Genomic DNA, 18,448 nt, shown 5'->3' with positions numbered 1-18,448 from the left:
CATTTTTGCACACTTTTTACCAGTATTACTTCACTATTGTAAATCTTTTCAAAGTACAAACATTCTGTAGTCAAGCTACTAATAGAAAAAAACCCCGAATGAGTAAGATCACTCATTAATTTGATTACTGTTGCTTCATTCACGTTCTATATTTGAAGCTAGACATTTTATCAGCTCAAATAACAAATTTTAGTAGACTTGTTTGGTCAGTACAAATTTTTTAATCTATTGTGTTGATAGTCAAAATGAAGAAATAAATCTGCTTTTTTTTTTAGTGAGATAATATAGTTGACCTATTATTGATGATTCCTTAAGAATCAGTCTTGTTGACTTCATTGCAAGAGTTTGTTTTTATTTTTCTTTTGGAAAAATAAAAGTGGAAAATTATTAGGCAGTACGTGCAAGTCTGATAAAAACAGGAAAAGAAACAGAACAAGGATCAAGACTATAGAAGGAAGTACTCTATGGTACATATAGGTAATACAATCAAGGTTAATACCAATAAAATTAAATATATGTCATTGGTATTTTTGGAATAGAGAAAATGTTTGTGGTCAAAAAGTGCCAGGGAAACTAGCAGGTGCAAATCCCCATCTTACAAGCTTATGGGGTAACACCTGGGATTGCTGCCCCTTCTCAGAGGAAGGCTAGGTTTGTTTGCTCCAGGCTGGAGAGAAGCAGGCTAGTGGATGACTCTTAGAGACCAATTTCTGGAAGGTACAGGTTAGAGGATTAGGACCTGAGCAACCTGCTGGAGGAGGAAAGAATCTGGAAGGGAACCAAGAAGTGCATCCGTTATGGCAGCTTTTTAAACAGTTACTTTATTTAGAGATCATTTTGGCATACACATTTGGTGTCTTTTCTAATGACTGAGTGTGAGGTACAAGAAACATTGAGGCAAAGGTCAAGCTAAAGAGACTCAGAGCATGAACAATACTGTGACTAGCATAAAAACAAACCAGAATGAAGAAACTACAGGAGAGAGCATAGAGCTTAATTTCTAGACAAAAAATCCCAGTACAGGCACGGAAGCAAGCACCAGGGCTGTATTGAGAACTGCCTAAGGGTACAAAGATGAAAAAAATGAAGGCAAAGCTTTTGGTACTATTTTTCTAGGGAAAGAAAGAAAAAAAGAGTTAAAAAAAGTGATACCACCTCCAGGAATAATGCCTGAAGCACTGGCATGCTCATGTGTGACTGATGAATACTGAAGCCTGTGAAAGAACGAGACTGTAAAGAAATAAAAGGCAGAAGAAATAGATCCATTACAAAATAAACTCAAGTAGGCTAAGGGAATACAGAAGGTGAACCAGAGACACCTAAAAACGTGAACTATGCAGTGTGTTATGTGGCATATAACTCAGACAGAATAATGACAGTTCTTTTGGAATATTCCAATGAGCTTGTGAAATTGAGCTCACCCTACCTCATTGCGGTCTCTGCCCTGGGATGGAAAGGCAGTAATACGACCTGAACACCTACAGTCACAGTAACAACTGCAGTGTGACTGTAGTTGATCCAAACATTGTTCATGCTGCAGCAGACAGCATGTGACACAAGACTGATGAGTTTGCAGCTGTGCTTTGACATCAAGAGGCAACTAAATCTTCCTGTAGAATGCAGAACCATCTACCTGTAACACATGAGAAACAGCGGCAATATTGATTGACCCAACAAGTGTACTTAAACTATGCTGACTGTTGGTGTAACCTAGTATTTTAAACATTTCATCCCCTGTAAGTAATCTTTCCTGTAAGGAAAATTTACTACAGTTCTCAATTGCTCAGCACAAGTGGCAGGTAGCTGCTTATAGAATCTGTAGGTGATAACCTATGTTTACATCATTCCAATGCTACCTGACAGAAATTTTGAGTTCATTTTTTCCATCTCCTTTTTTCTTATGTAGCAAATAATACACGGTGATCTTAAAAAATGTTATTAAAACTGTGAAGTCAAGTGTTCCAAAGAATGACACAATTAAGGTTCCCTGTGATTAAAATTTCAGAAGCTTCAGGAGTTTTTAAGTGAATAGGATGCTTTTAAATTTTATTCACAGAAAAGTTACTTACATCTCATGTCAGGAATGTTCTTGGTAAGCTGAAGTTACCTTTTGGTAACATTTGACCTAATTTTTAATTTGGTACAAACATCAGGACTTACCCTTGGTTCACAGATTCATCATACAGCTAATTACCTTATTTCTATGGGAAAAGCTATTGACCGAAACATATGATACCAAAGGATGAATTTTTGTAATAAATGTAAAGAACTAAACATAAAGAAGTTCAAAGGTTGAGACTTTCTGTCACATGTTAGCTGACCAACTCCATGAGGTAATTAGGAGCTATCAAAGTTAAACTGCACTAAATCGACTCATCAGATTATAAAATTGCATGAGTAGGTGTGCTGAAAGATAGCTGCCTGTCCTTTAAAATTACTGATACATCTTGAACACATCTGAGAATGATCAGAGACCTAAGAAGAAGCATTTTAAAGGGCACGGAAAAAGCTTAACCTTAGCCCTAGTCTTAAATTAATTTAGTTTTCTGGAGCAGGAAGATCAACAGTGCAGGTTTCAAGCAGGCACCAAGGGACAGAGGTGCCCATAGCACTTCTCAGTGTGTTCATAAAAGGTTCACACAGGAGACATGTTCAGGTACAACAGCAGCTGGTGGCTATAGTCTTTGAAAGCGTGTAAGTTCATTAGCTTTAAGCACAGAAAGAAAAGGTGATCTAATCACAGGTGATTATTTTTATCAAGGAAACCAGTGATGCTTTCAGACAGCAAGTGTGATGTTATTGAAATTCCGACATCAATACATGGAAATATGCTCCTGTCTGAGAAAGTCATTACTGATGACAAGTACACAGAGCAGGAAATAGCTTCCATGGTTCAGGGCAGATTCTGAATCTTCACTAATGAAGGCATCAGGCAATTGAACAAAGGTGGTGACAGGATGAGTTAGTGGAAGTGAAAGACTCATACGAAGTGGTTCAATAGATTGAAATAAAAATCTGATGATTCATCAGCTCTGAAGGATGTACGTGCCAAAGGCAAGTCTATTGCAAGGCATCTTGACAAAAGATCGCCCTCTCCTTCCCACCAAAGGTGGCCTCTCTTCCCAGCTCTCCCTGTTGCTCCCCGGGGCTGCTCTGCCCTGCAGAAGCCACCCTTGGCCCACAGGCTGGCACAACCCCCATCCTGACCTTGTGGTGACTTCTACAAAGCCCAGTGAATTTAGCCCAATTTTTGTGGAAGACTCTGAAAAATTGCTGTTAGAGCCCCAGGAGCTGCCCAAGCTGAAGGCAAGATGCAACCACAGTGTTTTCTGCCACCAGCCAGGTCTGTCCGACCAACAGGTCAGGGTAGGGTTGCATCAGGCCGCACAGCTGAGCCACAATGAGCACGCAGCTCAAGGCAGAAGTGAGATCTGCTGCCGTTACTGCCTCGGCTCTGTAAAGATCGAATTTCAAGGAAACTGACAAGGGGTTGACTAGGTCGAAGGGGGGCCGTTACGTGACCAAGCCCCTGGCGCTGCTCAGAGCGGGGATACCGTCCCTAACATCCTTCGCCCAGGCGCCGCCTGAGAGCGACCTGCAGCAGCACCGCGGAGAGGGGCAGCCAACGGCCCCGCTCCCGCCCGGTGGAGGCGGCGCAGAGCACGCGCAGAGCCCGCTACCGCCCTTCCGGCAGTTGCGGCGGCTCTGGAGGAGGCGGAGTAAAATGGCGGCCGCCGTGTCTGCCGTTTGCTGGGTCCGCGCTGCCGCAGCCCTGCTGCTGGGGTGCTGCGGCGCCGCGCTCGCCGCCGGCGTCCAGGTACGAAGGCTGGTGGAAGAGGCCGGCAGCGAGAGAGGGCGGGCGGCGCTGAGCCGCGCCACAGGCTCTTTGCTGCTGCTTCCCCTATCTCCTCCCCTCCGCCGGCGGAGCTGCACCTGCTGCCCCATGGCTGCCCGCTGCTCGGCGGTCGCGCCGGTGGAGGTGCCCCGAGGTGCTTGAGGCGCTCTGGGAGGGTTTGGGTCACTTCCGCGGGCGCAGCCCGTGAGCAGCTCTCCCGTGCGGGGGAACGGACGGAGCCCGGCGCCGCGCCGCCTTCCCAGGGCGGGCGGCCCCTCCACCGACTCCGCCTCGCTCCGTAGGCGTGACGCGCGGGGCTGCTGGCGGCCGCCCAACGCGCGGGCTGCGCGTTCCTTAACCCGTAGCGCAGTACGTCCCGGAGAGCACGGGGCTCCTCAGCACACCCAGCTTGGTTAAAACCACAACAAAACCGCCTTTTCTCCTCGTCTGCGCAGTGTAACTGTCAGCCGGTGTTTTACGGCCCTTTGCCGGGCGTTTGCTGGAGAAGTTCGGTGCGAGCGAAGTTTTCCGCCGAGGAGCCGGGAGGGGCGGGAGGCGGTGTCTCGGGCTGCCCGGGCTCACCTGGGCCCGAGCGGGACGGCTCTTCCCGCAGGTGCGGGACACTCGCACACAGAAGGGGTTTGCTGTTTTTTTTCCCACCCCCACAAGTGGGAGTAATTTAATTAAGTAATTACGCTTTTTGCACAGTGCCCACACTACATCTGGGGTGTTGTTTGCATGTGAGTTCTGCTTTATTAACAAATTATGACACTTGAATTAATTACAAATTGGCCAAAGAATAGCCAATATAAATATTTTTAGAGCCTGGATTGGTAAGTACACTGTAGGCTGTTTGCTACTTGAAGTTCAGTAGGCTTTACACGTATTCTAACAAATGCTTCTCCTGTTGCTGTGTGTGTGTGAGACCACAGGCATTAGCCCAGTACCCCTCACAGAGTTAATAGAACCCAGTGAAGAATCAGCATGTCTGGACTCTTGTCCTGTGTTACACTTGTGCCTTTACGTCTGGGAAGTCTTACCCTTTTCTGTGTCCTGATTTTTACTATCTGTTAAAGAAAATGTGCCCTCCCCTGTGCAAAACCCACTGGGATTATGGACAGCATGGATCATAGAGAAGGTGGTTGTCACAGCTGCTCATTTTGGAAGATAAATGTAACCACTGTTGGTTTAAAGTGGGTTAAAATTGCAAAAACGCTTACCTGCTTTTGAAAAGATGAGAGGAACACTGAAAATAGAAGTTAGTCCAAGCCCCTTTTCTCATTAAGGAAGAAACTGCAGCTCAATAAGTAATTTTATTTTGTTCTTGTAGTGTTCTTTTGATAGAGATGTGTGGGCTTTTTTTAACTAAGCTGAAAGTGACTAATAGTTCATTGCTCCTTGTTATTTAGTAAGTTTCAGAGGAAGACTTGGAACAATTAGTTTGCATGAAATGTGCAAAATGTAATAAGAAAAAGAATTCTTTTGAAGCTTTTTCAAGGTTTATTCAGTATTAAGGTGTGGTAAACATGCATTTAACGCTGTTGTATGGAAACAACAAAAAGATGGGAGGTAATTTTTTTTCTTATTGCTGAAAAACACCTCGTATTTTCTCTTTCAGGATAAAGCAGAACAGTTCTTTAGAAGTGGACATACAAATAACTGGGCAGTTTTGGTAAGTGTGGTTCGGATTGTTTTCTTCCGATAAAGTTGCCAGTTTTTCATGAAGAGCCATAATTGCACCAGTCGCTCAAGAATTCCGCTTGGTTGAAAGAAGAATAAAGACTTGGAAATACATAAATTTTAAATTGTGCCTGCATATTTATTACACTGTAACAAAATTGTGTTTTTGGTGTAACTGCATTTCAGGCACTCAAGATGTCTAGCTACATGGCAGGATTCATAATACCAGAGTTCTGACGGCATTAAGAGAGTTGAATTACCACACTGTACATGAGCTAAAACATAGTCCTGATATGAGAGATGTATATCTTTGACCAGGAAGATACTATTTCAAACTTCTGTTCGTACTCAGTCTGTTAACTGGTGATAACAGGCTTAGAATAAAATAAGTTCAGGCAACAAAATGTTTAGATTGACTGTTCTTATCCTAAGGTTGTTTTTTTTCTTTGCCATGAATCTTTTATTAGCGTTGAATCATGCTACACAATTGGTTCTTAATCACAACTCAGGTCTTAATGACTAATTTGTTTCAGAACACTACTCAGTAGCAGCTGTTTTGTTTTCCAGATACTAAAATTGAGCAATATAAAATGAGTTAACGGTAATTAATTGAATTAGAATAATTTCTGTATTCTACAATGTACAAACTTGAGACTTCTAAAACATCAAGTGCTACTTTAATAGCATTGAAGAAATAGGCGCTTTTAGTGGTTCCTATAAAAACACAAAAAGAAAGTAGAATATTAAGTCCGAGGAGCTATACTTTCTATACTGATTTTATATTATATTCATGATTAAGCATATGTATATTCATGATTAAGCTTTATAGCAATTTTCTACTAATTTTTAAAGGAGTAAAATAGGCAGGGTTTTACTGCTATCAGGCACTGGGATCATACTGCAGTCCCACCTCATCAGTCATTTGAATGAGTATGCTGTAGTGTGAATAGCTATATTTAAAACATAGGCACGTTTTCCACTGTGTTGTGAAGGAGGTAGGGGGTGAAAGGGGCAGATAAAATGTCTTGAAATGTCACAGCTAGATTTGCCACAGTTTTCAGAACTCGTTTGTTGACACTTCTGTAATCATTGTCTGATGCAATGTGCCAGGCAAATTTGTATCTTCTACACTACTTAATATGGCTTTTTCTTTAAAATTCCAGGTGTGTACCTCTCGATTCTGGTTTAATTATCGTCATGTGGCAAATACTCTTTCAGTGTACAGAAGTGTCAAGAGACTGGGCATTCCTGACAGGTAAGTGAATATTGGTGAATACCATACCTTGCAAAAGTGCTTGTAAAGTTCTTTTGTCTGAGGCAGCATAAAGATACTGTTCTCTTCCTAGTTTAACTGGATAAAAGTAAAAAGGAAGGGTGTGATCACATTAGTGTGTTTAAAGTATGGCAACGTTTTTCAAAAGGAAAAGCAACACGTTATATAATAAAACTTTTGGCTGGAATTAGATTTAAAACACAGTAGCTATCTGGGCACTGAAATGTACCACTTAGTAAATTGGTGAAAGCATGATGTGGGAAACTGATAAATGCGTTCGTCAATGACAGTACTACTCTGAGATATGGCTTTTGCTGTACTTCCATTTCCTTTGAGTGTGGAGATGTTAGCAACCTTAACTATACTAAAATGTAAGCCTTCCGCATCTGCAACTACATTGAGACTCTCTAAAGAAAGCAGCCCGAATGTACTGAAAGTAGCTTTGCAAAACCCATTTTGCATCATGTTTTTAAAGAAACCAGAAGCTTTGTCCATCGAATTGCGCTGTTTAGCAGTAGTGCAATGGTTAAACAGAATCCCTTCTTTGACAACAGGATTAGGAGTGTGAGCAGACTCTTCTGAGGTTAATTGTGTTCCTACTGGAAGTTTTAGCAGTATTGGCACAGTTCCATCCAGCTGTTTTGGAATGAAATTCCTTTGTACCAGAATTGTGACAGCAGATTTTATGCATCAGCATCTATCGACTAATAGGCTATATGTATCAATATGCTCCTACGGAAATCATGGTTGACCTGTTTTTTAAGGTTAGTTTAGAAGACTGGTAGTTTCTCCAGCATGTCTGCTTAAAGAAGTATGGCCTGTGCCATCATTGCCAAATGCATATTCTGCTGGATTAAGTTTGTATGGCATTTTTTTGTCCAGGTCCAAAACTATAGTATCTGGAATCCCCACTTAGCTGCCACTCAACTGTGAGTGCAGTGGGAGTTTCATACTGCTTGCAGTGTTGATTTTTAAAAAGAGTGACTTCTCAGTTTTTGAAAGAAGAGATGTTGAAACCTAATTTTTGGAAGCATTTGGGGGCTCTAAATCCAAGGGAATGTATTGCCTAAGAATTGTGGGCTGGAAGCACAGAAATACGGCATTTGTTTTGCACATCTCAGTCAGAAGCATTTCTTCTTTCTTGTGTAGCCTTTGAAGCACAGGCACCCTAGGCACTCCTTAGAAATTCTTTCCCTAGCTCTACCCTTACCTGAGAACTTTCATCTTCTCTGAATCCATCCATCTTCATCATTAAGATCAAAGTAGGTGGCAGTTTTCAAAGTGCTGCAAAAACTACAGCATGGCTGGGGATTTCTGTTTTTCAGTAACCTGTTTCTTACCCGTGCTTAGGGATCTGGAAGTGAATCTCAAAAAGCTTGCAATGCTTTAGATTAAGGTCAAGAATAAAACATTGCAAAAGCACTAGAAAGAAAACAAAACTATTTTATCCCATTTGCAGTATATTTTACGTAGATTTCAATGGGTTTTTCCCATTCAAATCCCCAGTCTTAGACACGTTTTCCTCTGTTTTTCTTCTTTGCTGAAAAAATTCATCCAAAATAATGACTTTTTTTTAAAAAACAGTTAAAATCACGTTTGAAAAAGAAACTTTTATCATGATTACTGGGGTTGGGTTTTTTGGAGGGGTTTATGCATAGCCTTATTTTGAATGGAACTCTTGTCAGTTTGGTAGTTTAAATAGATTTGTCGTCCAACAAGGGAACTCATTAGTAAAATGACTTGTGATTTTACAACCAAGTTGCTCTGGTTTGTTGCCATATGGTCACAACTCTCTGATTTGTAAGTGAAAGGTTTTGCTAAGAGAAAACAAAGCCAGAATGAATCCAGAAATTATTCCCTTTTCTTGGAATCATTATGGACTATACATTTTATTTTATAGCATTAATATAATGTATGGGTAGATTACTTTGGTTTAACAGTTAAGATGAAAGTTAACACCTTGATTGTTTTGCTCCATGTGTGAACCACTTGTACACAGTGGTGTTTAACTGGGATGTTTCATGCACTTTTAAGAATGACATATATTATACAGACTCAGCCTGTTTGTGCTCACCTGTCTGTAATACTGCTATGCAGAACTTTTTACTGAGTGATGTGTGATTATTAATTCCTTTAATAGACATATTATTAGCAAAAAAGTACAGTGCTAGTGATAGCTTAGTTTGCAATATTCTCTTCTGACTGTAATGCAAAAATAACACACCTGACTGTCATAGTAATTTCCAAGGCATATATTGAACACTTGTTTCCAACTAATTCCTTTTTAATTATACTTTCTTATACTGCTGTACATATGTGGAGCAAAACAAACTAATGTTTATTTCTCTTCTGTAGTTGTCCTCCTCTGGCTACTGACATTACAGCTTCATGTTTGTGCTAGTATTGCATTTCCATTGAAATAATTTACTTGGATAATTCTTGAGGATTTATGCTTATTTTATTTTGGACAGCACTTGTTGTTTCCTCCCTCACCCCTTTTTGTCATTGTGGTGTTATGTGTGTGTCTGTAACTCTTAAATTCCTCTCTTTCCCTCTTTTTTCTTTTTTTTCCCCTCTCTTTCTTTTTTTTGTGTTGCTGGCTTTTTTTTGTAGTGTAGAGTTTATCAGCATTTAATAACTTCACTCTCAAAGTGCTCATGCAGTCATACAGGTGGATGATGTCAAGCACAGGAATGGTATTTAAATTTTTTTGTAGAGTTCTGCCAGCCTAGGCCCAGGCAGGTCTCTATCATAAAGTTGCAAATGTCAGCTATTCTCATGCTCGTTTTTTGGCCTGACTTAATCCCCTGGATAGGTAACAGCTAGCTGCATTTCCATGTGTGGTATCTTTACAATAGTGAGGTTGTACATAAGGAAATAACCTATAATTAATCTCACTTGGAATTCCAGGAATCTTTTTAATGTTATAGTGTTGTAATTTCCATGTGATGGTTATGTGAAAGTAGAATGGCTGAAATGTTTTTTTTTGTCTTATTTTACGTAGTCACATTGTCCTGATGCTGGCAGATGATATGGCATGTAATCCTAGGAATCCCAAACCAGCTACTGTATTTAGTCATAAAAACATGGAGCTAAATGTCTATGGTGATGATGTGGAAGTGGATTACAGAAGCTATGAGGTGACTTGCATTTTAGTTAAATCACTGTGTCTTTGTCTTTATTGTTGGTTTAAAGATTTATACATCATCTGTGAAGTCTGAGAAAGTCTTTCTGTTCACATTGGTTTTAGGCTGGGCGTTTATTATCAACTGATAAGTGTAAAATACATACTCCCTTGATACTCAGTTTTGTATTTGAAATTTATTATATTTGAAACAGGTTATATATTGGTAATTTTAAATAATGAAATCTCCACAGTTAAAAGAATATATGGAACTTCTTGTATGCATTAGGAATGCACACATTAAGGAAAACATCTGGCTGGTGAATGTCCTATTTTGCAAAGACTTGATACCACTGTGAAACTTCTGATGTGCAAGTGAAATGGCTAACAGGAGGACCTACTTAAATTTCTAATCTTGAGCATATGCTTTTTTTCTAAACAAAACAAAAACCATAACCTAATAATTTCTGTAATTGCTATATAGAAATCTGCATTCTTTCAACTTTTAGTTTTTGTGTAATATTCCTTCAAACAGTGTCTTTACCAATTGATCTTAAACCATGCAATTGATGTCCAACTTAATAGTGCTTATATAATCATTACTAAAGCTTTATAGGATCGTATTTAAGCATATAGTAGAGATTTATCTGAAGTTTTATGTAAAGAAGTGAAGATACAACACTGAAATAGAGATGTGTTCTTTTTATAATGCTTTTTCCTGAGTATTGATTTGTTGCTAACTTCTGAGCTGTGTATATCTGCATGAAGAGGAAGTGGTGTTTTATATGCTATAATCGACAGATGGGTTTTACCTGATCACTCAAAGAATTATGTAACCAAAATTGATCTTGTTTTTCCTGAGTTGCAGAGAGAATTTAAACTTATTTTTCCATGGTAACACACACAAATGTTGGAGCATTTTTTGAGTACATGAGTGGTTTTGGCAGAATAAAGCTATATGCTGACAGGTTTTCATATAAATGAAAAATCTATTTAGAAATTAAAATAGTGGTAGACTTACTGGATATAATAAAACAACAGGCTGATGTTAGTGGGATAAAGTAGAAGGTACCATATGACTGTGAACCTGCCGTAAAACCTTAAACAGAAAACGTCTGTTTATGCAGCTCATACCAAGCAATACTATGTCTGGTTAGATGCTGCATACTTTAGTGTTCCATTATTTAATTCATGTAACCCAGCCTAGAGTTGTTAATAATTTTTCTCTTTAGAAAATGACTTTAAACTTCTGTTCGTAGGTTACTGTTGAAAATTTCTTGCGTGTATTAACAGGAAGAATCCCACCAAGCACACCACGATCTAAACGTCTTCTTTCTGATGACAGAAGCAATATTCTAATATATATGACAGGTAATTACAACTTATTGATGTTTGTTCAGTTGGATGAGCCTGTGTGACAGTGTGAAGTCCCAGCAGGAATCCAAACAAACAGAAGGATCAACAAAAGCAATTTTTTTTTAGCATCTTGTACTAATTAAGAGAAAAACTGTAAGGCAGTACTTATCAAGTATAGTTTCCATTTCAAATAATGTATGTGTACTGTTCTTATTGTGCTAACATTTTCTTTTGTTTAGGTTTGGAGAAAGAGAATTATGTTTGCATTTTTTAAGAAAAAGTCAATCAAGCTGAATGTCTTCCTTTAACCTACATACTTGCCTAACTCTTGATTTTTCTGTCAGGCCATGGTGGAAATGGTTTCCTAAAATTTCAAGATTCTGAAGAAATCACAAATGTAGAACTTGCTGATGCTTTTGAACAAATGTGGCAGAAAAGAAGGTAAGAAAAAGACATTGTTCTGAGACTAAATACTGTATTTCACCATCATGCCTGAAGACTTAACAGCAGGCCTTGCTTACCTGCAGCAGTGAAGGTGGTGTCCATAAAATTGTGACAGTTTGCATTCAGAAAGAAGTTGGTTCACTTTTGTTTTCAGCTTCCTGCAGTTAAAGCTACTTGACTGTATTGCTTTGACTAAACTTGCATCTTACAGTCAGTGTGAATGAACTGTTCTGTTCCTTAGGTTCCTAGCAGCAGCTGTCGTGGTAAGTAAGCAGTAAAGTATGTATATGTTTCAATTTAAAGAGAGATGGGTAAGAAGACTGTTTTATTTCTTTCAGGTACAATGAATTGTTGTTTATTATTGATACTTGTCAAGGAGCATCCATGTATGAACGATTTTATTCACCTAATATTATAGCTTTGGCTAGCAGCCAAGTTGGAGAAGATTCGTTATCAGTAAGTAGACTTTTCTGATTGTGAGTGCAGTTTTCAGAATGCCTGACTTAAAAGCACTTCTGTCTAAAACTTTCCCTTCTAATTGCTGAATGTGTAAGGCATGTAGTCACATGGTATGGTTTTGACAGCACTTTTAAGTGTCGGTTGTTTTTGTGCACTGTGCCAAAGAACCAGGGTGATGATTGGTTTCTGTGCTCACTGACCAATTCATGCATTGCCTGGGATTGGAAGAAATTTTATGGGAAGACTACTGAGATACATGTGGGAAATATTCAGTCTAGTACTACTTAAACTTGATATACCAAAAAACTCCAAAACACTACCTTTCATCTGCTGTAATTATATCCCAGTAGAATTACAGAAGGAGTGATAGAAGAGAGATCCTAGTCAGGATTACCTGGACCTGTACTGTGCTGTAAGAGAAGCTGTCTCTCCCAGCTGTTTTCCAAGCCCTACACAACTCAGGACAGCTGACAAATCTGTACTGGACCATTAAAAAGGAGGGTTCCCTGCTTTTTGTCGACATGGAGATTACAAGGATATAGTTTAGAAAAATTAAGATAAACTGTATTACTCTGCTTGTCAACAATATGTTTCTTCATGGCTAGTAATTTTCTTTGCATAATTTGCCTAGTGCTTAACTTCTGTAACATGCTATTATGTTCTATTCCCTCTCTTGAACACTGAGCTCTTTCCTGCAAATGCCCAATAACTGCTGTGTGTTGTTTTTAAGCATCAACCTGATCTTGGGATTGGCGTCCATCTTATGGACAGATACACGTTCTATGTGCTGGAGTTCTTGGAAGAAATTCATCCAGCCAGTCAGACAAATATGAATGACCTAGTAAGTAGCATACTTAACATGCATGAATATGCTAATGACTTAGAGTTTCAGAGCTAATTTATTTTGTCCATAGGGTTCTCCAAAGCCTTTTTGTTCTCCTGCTGTTTCTCTTGGAAGCAACTTTGGAGGGAAGGTCTTTTTGCTATTATTAACTGTAATCATAGTATAACACTTCAAGGATTCTCCTCAGTGTGAAAGTGGTTTGCTAGCTGCAGAAGAAATTAGCCAGTTTTTTTTTACTCATTGAAAATCAAGTGTTCATTAAATATGAATTTCAGTAGAATGAGTATTTGCAAGTGAAAAACAATAGTAGGAAGCTTCTAAAATCAGCTTAATGGATAGCAGATACTTTGCAGATGTGTAAAGGCAGGCATTGACATTGTTTTTCAAAAGTGGTTAAACAGTTAAAATTCTAACCATGGACTTGCAGATGCCTGCAGAGGATAATTTCTCGGTATATTTGCTTAAATTCAAGAGCAAGGTATATCCAAATCCACCAGAATTTGGGGTTAATTCTATCTTAGGTAAATATTAATTGTAACTTTCAGGTATGAGGCAAGAGAAAAAAGCTGGCAACAAAGCACCAGATAACCTATGACAAAATGCCTCTGTAACAGTTAAATGTACACACTGGTGAGATGACATAAAAAATAACTATACTTTATGTACTCTATTAACCCTTTATACCTGTTGCAAAACTAGTTTCACTGTAGTAACATGTTATGAATTGGTGCCTTGTGCCTGTAAATCTCGACATGCTGTGTCAGTGACTTAAGAGATCACTTAGAGAACACATTGTCTTTTGATTAATTTCTGCAAAAGGAAAACTGCTCAAACGTTTTATGCCACCCTCCATCTACAAAGGATGGTGTTTGCCTGGCTGCTGGTTGTGTAGTAGAATTCACTCTAAACAGCCCACACTTGACAGATTTAAGTTGATACAGATTTAATTCAGTGACTAAGATTCAAGATTCTTTTACTGCCATGGGAGTGAAATTCTGTCCGGTAATTTAATACCTTCTGATCATGGGATATAGATAACTTCAAAATAAATCTTGTTAAAGAAGAATAGTCAAGTTCTTTATTGATTTTCATATTATTCATCTAGCCAGCTCATTCAAACAGCACTTTAGAACTCTGTTCTGTAAACCAGAAAATGAATAGATGTTGAAGTCATAAAAAATGAACAGTGTTTTCTACTCTATAAGGTGCCATCTGGGAAGCGGTATAATTGGTCTGGCCAGCTAGATATTAATGCTGTGGTGAGAATTACAGAAAACTTATCTGCTGGCCAAGTAGTTTATGTCTTTGGAGAAGATGTCTAAACATTCTCACTTGCGTTTTTGTGTTTGCTTATGCACCAAATACTCAGAAAGTGGGAAGTTATCCTGTACTAGTAAATTCCTTACATCATGGAAGTCATCGTATGTCAATCTGCTTATTGTTGTTCTGGGAAGGGAAGAGAATGGACCCAAATATATAATGAATTGTGATGATCATGTGATGAGTCATAATACACACGTATTTCAGCAAACGTGACCTCTTGTTTTTTGTCACTGATTTTTGGGCTTTCATCTAAGAGTTCCAAAATGACACATAGGTAGTCCATGGTGAAGATGTACACCCATTTATTTGCCAGCAGTTATAGGGAATACTTTGGCACTGGAATGCACTGTTAGTGTTGTGTTGTTCAAAGACCTCCTGCTTATGCATGTCTATTTAAAAAAAAAAAAAAACGCTTTGCAAACTCAGGATAACATATTAAGTGTCTCGCTGACTACCTTTAGAATTACTCACCAGCATTCAGTAGTGTCACCATCTGATGTCAGTTGTATGGGTTTTTACAAGTAGTTTGTATTTGTTCCCACTTCTATCCCATCACCTCTTTGCTTTTTTCCAACCACTCTTACAACAGCTTCTCTTCACATCTACCTAAGATTTGGATATTGCATTCCTGCAAAGAATGAGACATCCTTTTTCATAATCCACTCCACCTACTCCCCACCTGCTCCATCTGTGTTGCTAAGGGATAACATAAAGCTGTGCAAATGACTGACTTCTGGTTTGATCACAATTCCAAAAATGTGAAGACTAAATTGAAATGTCATACATTTGAACTTTTAAAATAAGATTCAAATAAATTTCTAATTGAGATACCATTTGTCATAAAATATCTAAAATGTTGTTAAGAAAAATCAGGATAACAAAATTCCTATTTTGTTGAAATATTTAGCTTTGTCAGTATAGTATCTTATTTTTAAAAATTTGGAAAAATCAGTGACATCAACAAATGTGTTTCATTTAGCCAGCACTTACACTTACTTTTTTTTTGTCAGTTCCTAGTCTGCTGTGGTGTAATTTTTAATACTGAAGCTTTTTAATACTGAAGTAGTCTTCTCAGTGCCATTGTACGTTTTTTGTTTAAGATTAGTCTCAGCATCTTACATAGCAAATTGTTTTGGGACAGGTTAGAAATAATTAGATGTAGTATCAATTTCCCACTTTCAGTGCTGATGTAGTTGTTTTGGGGCATTTACACTCTCTTGAGAGCTTGGAAGAGAGACTTAATGGTATAATTGCAGGATAGATTTATGCATCAAATAGCAGGATTAAAACAAATACTTATTTTTTATAGCTTATTTCAGAGTCTTAGTTTTTATGTTTGTGTCCTTAGAGCAGAGTTGAAGAAAATTGATTGCATTTTGGCAAAACTGAAGCTTGAGAAGGCTGTGTGCATTGAAAATTGGTTTTGTATGGGAAGCATGATGCTGATGAGTCTAGTTCACTTTCATTTCTCAAGGAGGGTAACAGAAAGATTTGATCTGCCCCTATCTTTTCTTTAGCAGTTGTGTGATACTCTGACAAGGAGAGAGTTGGCAATCATTGAAAATGAGCTTGGTGGATATGTGCTTGTGTGCTCTCTTGAGGTAGAGATGAAAGTGAGCTGAAGGCTCTTTGGACCTACAGCCTAACACTGTGTGCTTACAAGCTTAGACAGAAAAGACATGCTATAAAAGAGAAACTGTAACGGAGCGGAAGGAAAGAATGGGGAGATAGACTCTGGTGTGGAAAAAAAGCCAGGTACATTGTTTGCTCTCTGGGAAACTTGTTAAATGTAGGGCTTTGTTGTCCTAAGAGAAGGAGCTACACAAACTCATGCATGTTCTGTCAGGATGAGCGCAGAATTTCTGCTAGGAAGCACAGACTGAAACTCACAGGTTTTTTAAGTCGTGATCTGGGATAATTGAGGCTCCACCTGCATTGAGCTAGCTAGGACCTGTGGTTTTGTTCTAAGAGTGCAGCCTTCTAAGAACTGATCCATGATGAAATCGGGTATATTGAGCTCTAGATCCAGTGACTGATGGGCCTGTTTGTGAAAATCACTTGGAGAACTTAAGGAAAATGAATAGTCATGTGGAGAGCATCCTTCACAGTCCCCTATATTACTCTGTTCTGTTGAATGTTTGTTGCTGGAACATGCAAGGACTCCCATAACCTACTCTGTTAGCAGGCGGTCTGTGGGTTGCCTATGAGTTGAGTGGACAGCAACATTAGCTCATGACTGTCCAGAGCAGTATAGAGCTGTCTGGCAGGGATGTGTCTAGCTTCTGTGTCGAGTAGGTTTATGTGTTGGGTTGTGAAGTGCCTTCTGATGATTGAGACGTGAACTCAGCTTTCTGAGGTCATCACGGAAGATAAAATGAGGTTATGGCTGTGTTTCATAGCACTTTAAGCTATGTATCCCCCTCAACTCAGAGCTTGTGACAAACCACCTGGAGCACTGCATCCAGTTCTGGGCTCCCTGGTATAAAGACGACAGTGATCTACTGGAAAGAGTCCAGCAAAGGGCCACAAAGATGATTAAGGGCCTGGAGCATCTCTCCTGTGAGGAAAGGCTGATTGAACTGGGGCTGTTCAGCCTTGAGAAAAGAAGACTGAGAAGGGATCTTATTAATGTTTATAAATATCTGAAGTGTGGGAGACAGAGGGAAATGGCCAGCCTCTTTTCAGTGGTCTGCAGGGACAGGATAAGGGACGAGTAAGAGGGTATATAGCTAACTGTAGGTTCTACAGGATGCGTCTGTGAACTTCATGCATGTTAAACACCTTTGATACTTGAAGATTCTAATTCTGTGTTAATTTGCAGCCTATAAGACTTAAGGGACTTTTTGCTTTTCCATCAAAATGCAAATTCTTGCTTCTTCATGCAGCTATATGAAGCCTTTGCTATTAGCTGCTTATCAAGGCTTGTTTAGTCTTGCTTGCCTCCCTTTGGTAAATACGAAGAATTTATACCCACTTGTGCTTTTTGAAAGGTTATAGCAGTGTTGCTGCATCTATATTCAGAAATACATTTGTGCATTTAATGTAACTTGCAGTTGGCTTTCACAGAAGCATTTACCAACTGAAACAGCATAATGGTGAAGATAAAGGTTTTCTTAAAGGCATCATGTTTCTGCCTTTTAATGCTTTTGTTCAGTCACTTTTTTTTTTTCCTGTGGAGATTGTACTGAAATTAATGCAATTAATTATCGTTCTTATTATAGCAGTTTCATTTTGGAAGGTGTGTATTTATAGAAACTATTGATGAATAAGGAAGGGACAGGATATGATTGTCCATCTCTCTCTCCAGTTTCAGGTCTGTCCAAAAAGTCTGTGTGTTTCCACGCCTGGGCACCGGACTGATCTTTTCCAGCGAGACCCGCAAAATGTGCTGATAACAGACTTCTTTGGCAGTGTGAGAAAGGTGGAAATTACAGCAGAGACGGTTTCTTTGGATAGTGACTTGGCTGGTTTTGAAAGCAAGTAAGTAGTCATTGAGATTTGATTTGTATAGCTTTGTGCCACAGAAACAAAATAGTTATATCTAGTCAAGGAAAGAAGAACCCTGATTTTCTCTCGTTTCCTACAAAGAATCAGGGAGTTAGTATGGACCTGCTATTACTGAAAGCTGGGGCTTGTCAGCTAAAGACTTTGTTTAAAAATGTTCACCCCTGTATTCAGTCTTGCAGTTGACCACTGCTGAAGACCAAGATGTGGATGTTAACAACAAAAAAAATTAGTCTAAAATTTTCTTTCTTCTGCAACATTTCTTCTTTAATGTTCAGAAACATTTTCTTACTATAAATTCCTGCTTGTAATAGTTTACTCCCTCAGAGAATCTTATGAGTATAAGCCATCAGTTAGCTGTTTCGTAACAACTAGCTTTTTAATAAATGCTTTGTTTCTATTCTCTGAATTCTCTGGCTTTTGACATTAATTGTCCTGAGAATTTCTGTTGCGGAGATGCAACAATTCATTTGAATAAAATTGCTTGCACATGTTTGTTGATAGAAGTTGTAATGCAGCTTCCATTTCTTTGTGGACAAAGAAAGAATTATAAACTACTTAGTATTTTTGGTATTCTGTTGCCACCTATTGGGAACTTGTGAAGGA

At 38.9% G+C, this 18,448-nt stretch overlaps 1 protein-coding gene across 1 annotated transcript in view; it reads left to right on the top strand.

Moving 5' to 3' along the window:
• Positions 1–3,724: 3,724 nt before the first annotated feature.
• The window catches only part of PIGK (phosphatidylinositol glycan anchor biosynthesis class K), a gene marked incomplete at its 5' end in the record, with an annotated part of 66,188 nt that continues 51,464 nt past the window's right edge, over positions 3,725–18,448 (top strand). Inside the window, 9 exons of the mRNA XM_084266505.1 lie at positions 3,725–3,817; positions 5,454–5,507; positions 6,679–6,770; positions 9,793–9,928; positions 11,172–11,283; positions 11,613–11,709; positions 12,051–12,168; positions 12,902–13,012; positions 17,646–17,818. Of these exons, the coding sequence (XP_084122631.1) occupies positions 3,725–3,817; positions 5,454–5,507; positions 6,679–6,770; positions 9,793–9,928; positions 11,172–11,283; positions 11,613–11,709; positions 12,051–12,168; positions 12,902–13,012; positions 17,646–17,818 (986 nt within the window). The remainder of the gene's footprint in view (positions 3,818–5,453; positions 5,508–6,678; positions 6,771–9,792; positions 9,929–11,171; positions 11,284–11,612; positions 11,710–12,050; positions 12,169–12,901; positions 13,013–17,645; positions 17,819–18,448) is intronic.

Source organism: Gallinula chloropus (assembly GCF_964237585.1).
Source record: "Gallinula chloropus genome assembly, chromosome: 6".
NCBI classification, from domain to species: Eukaryota; Metazoa; Chordata; class Aves; order Gruiformes; family Rallidae; genus Gallinula; species Gallinula chloropus.
This window is presented reverse-complemented; position numbering and strand designations above follow the sequence as displayed.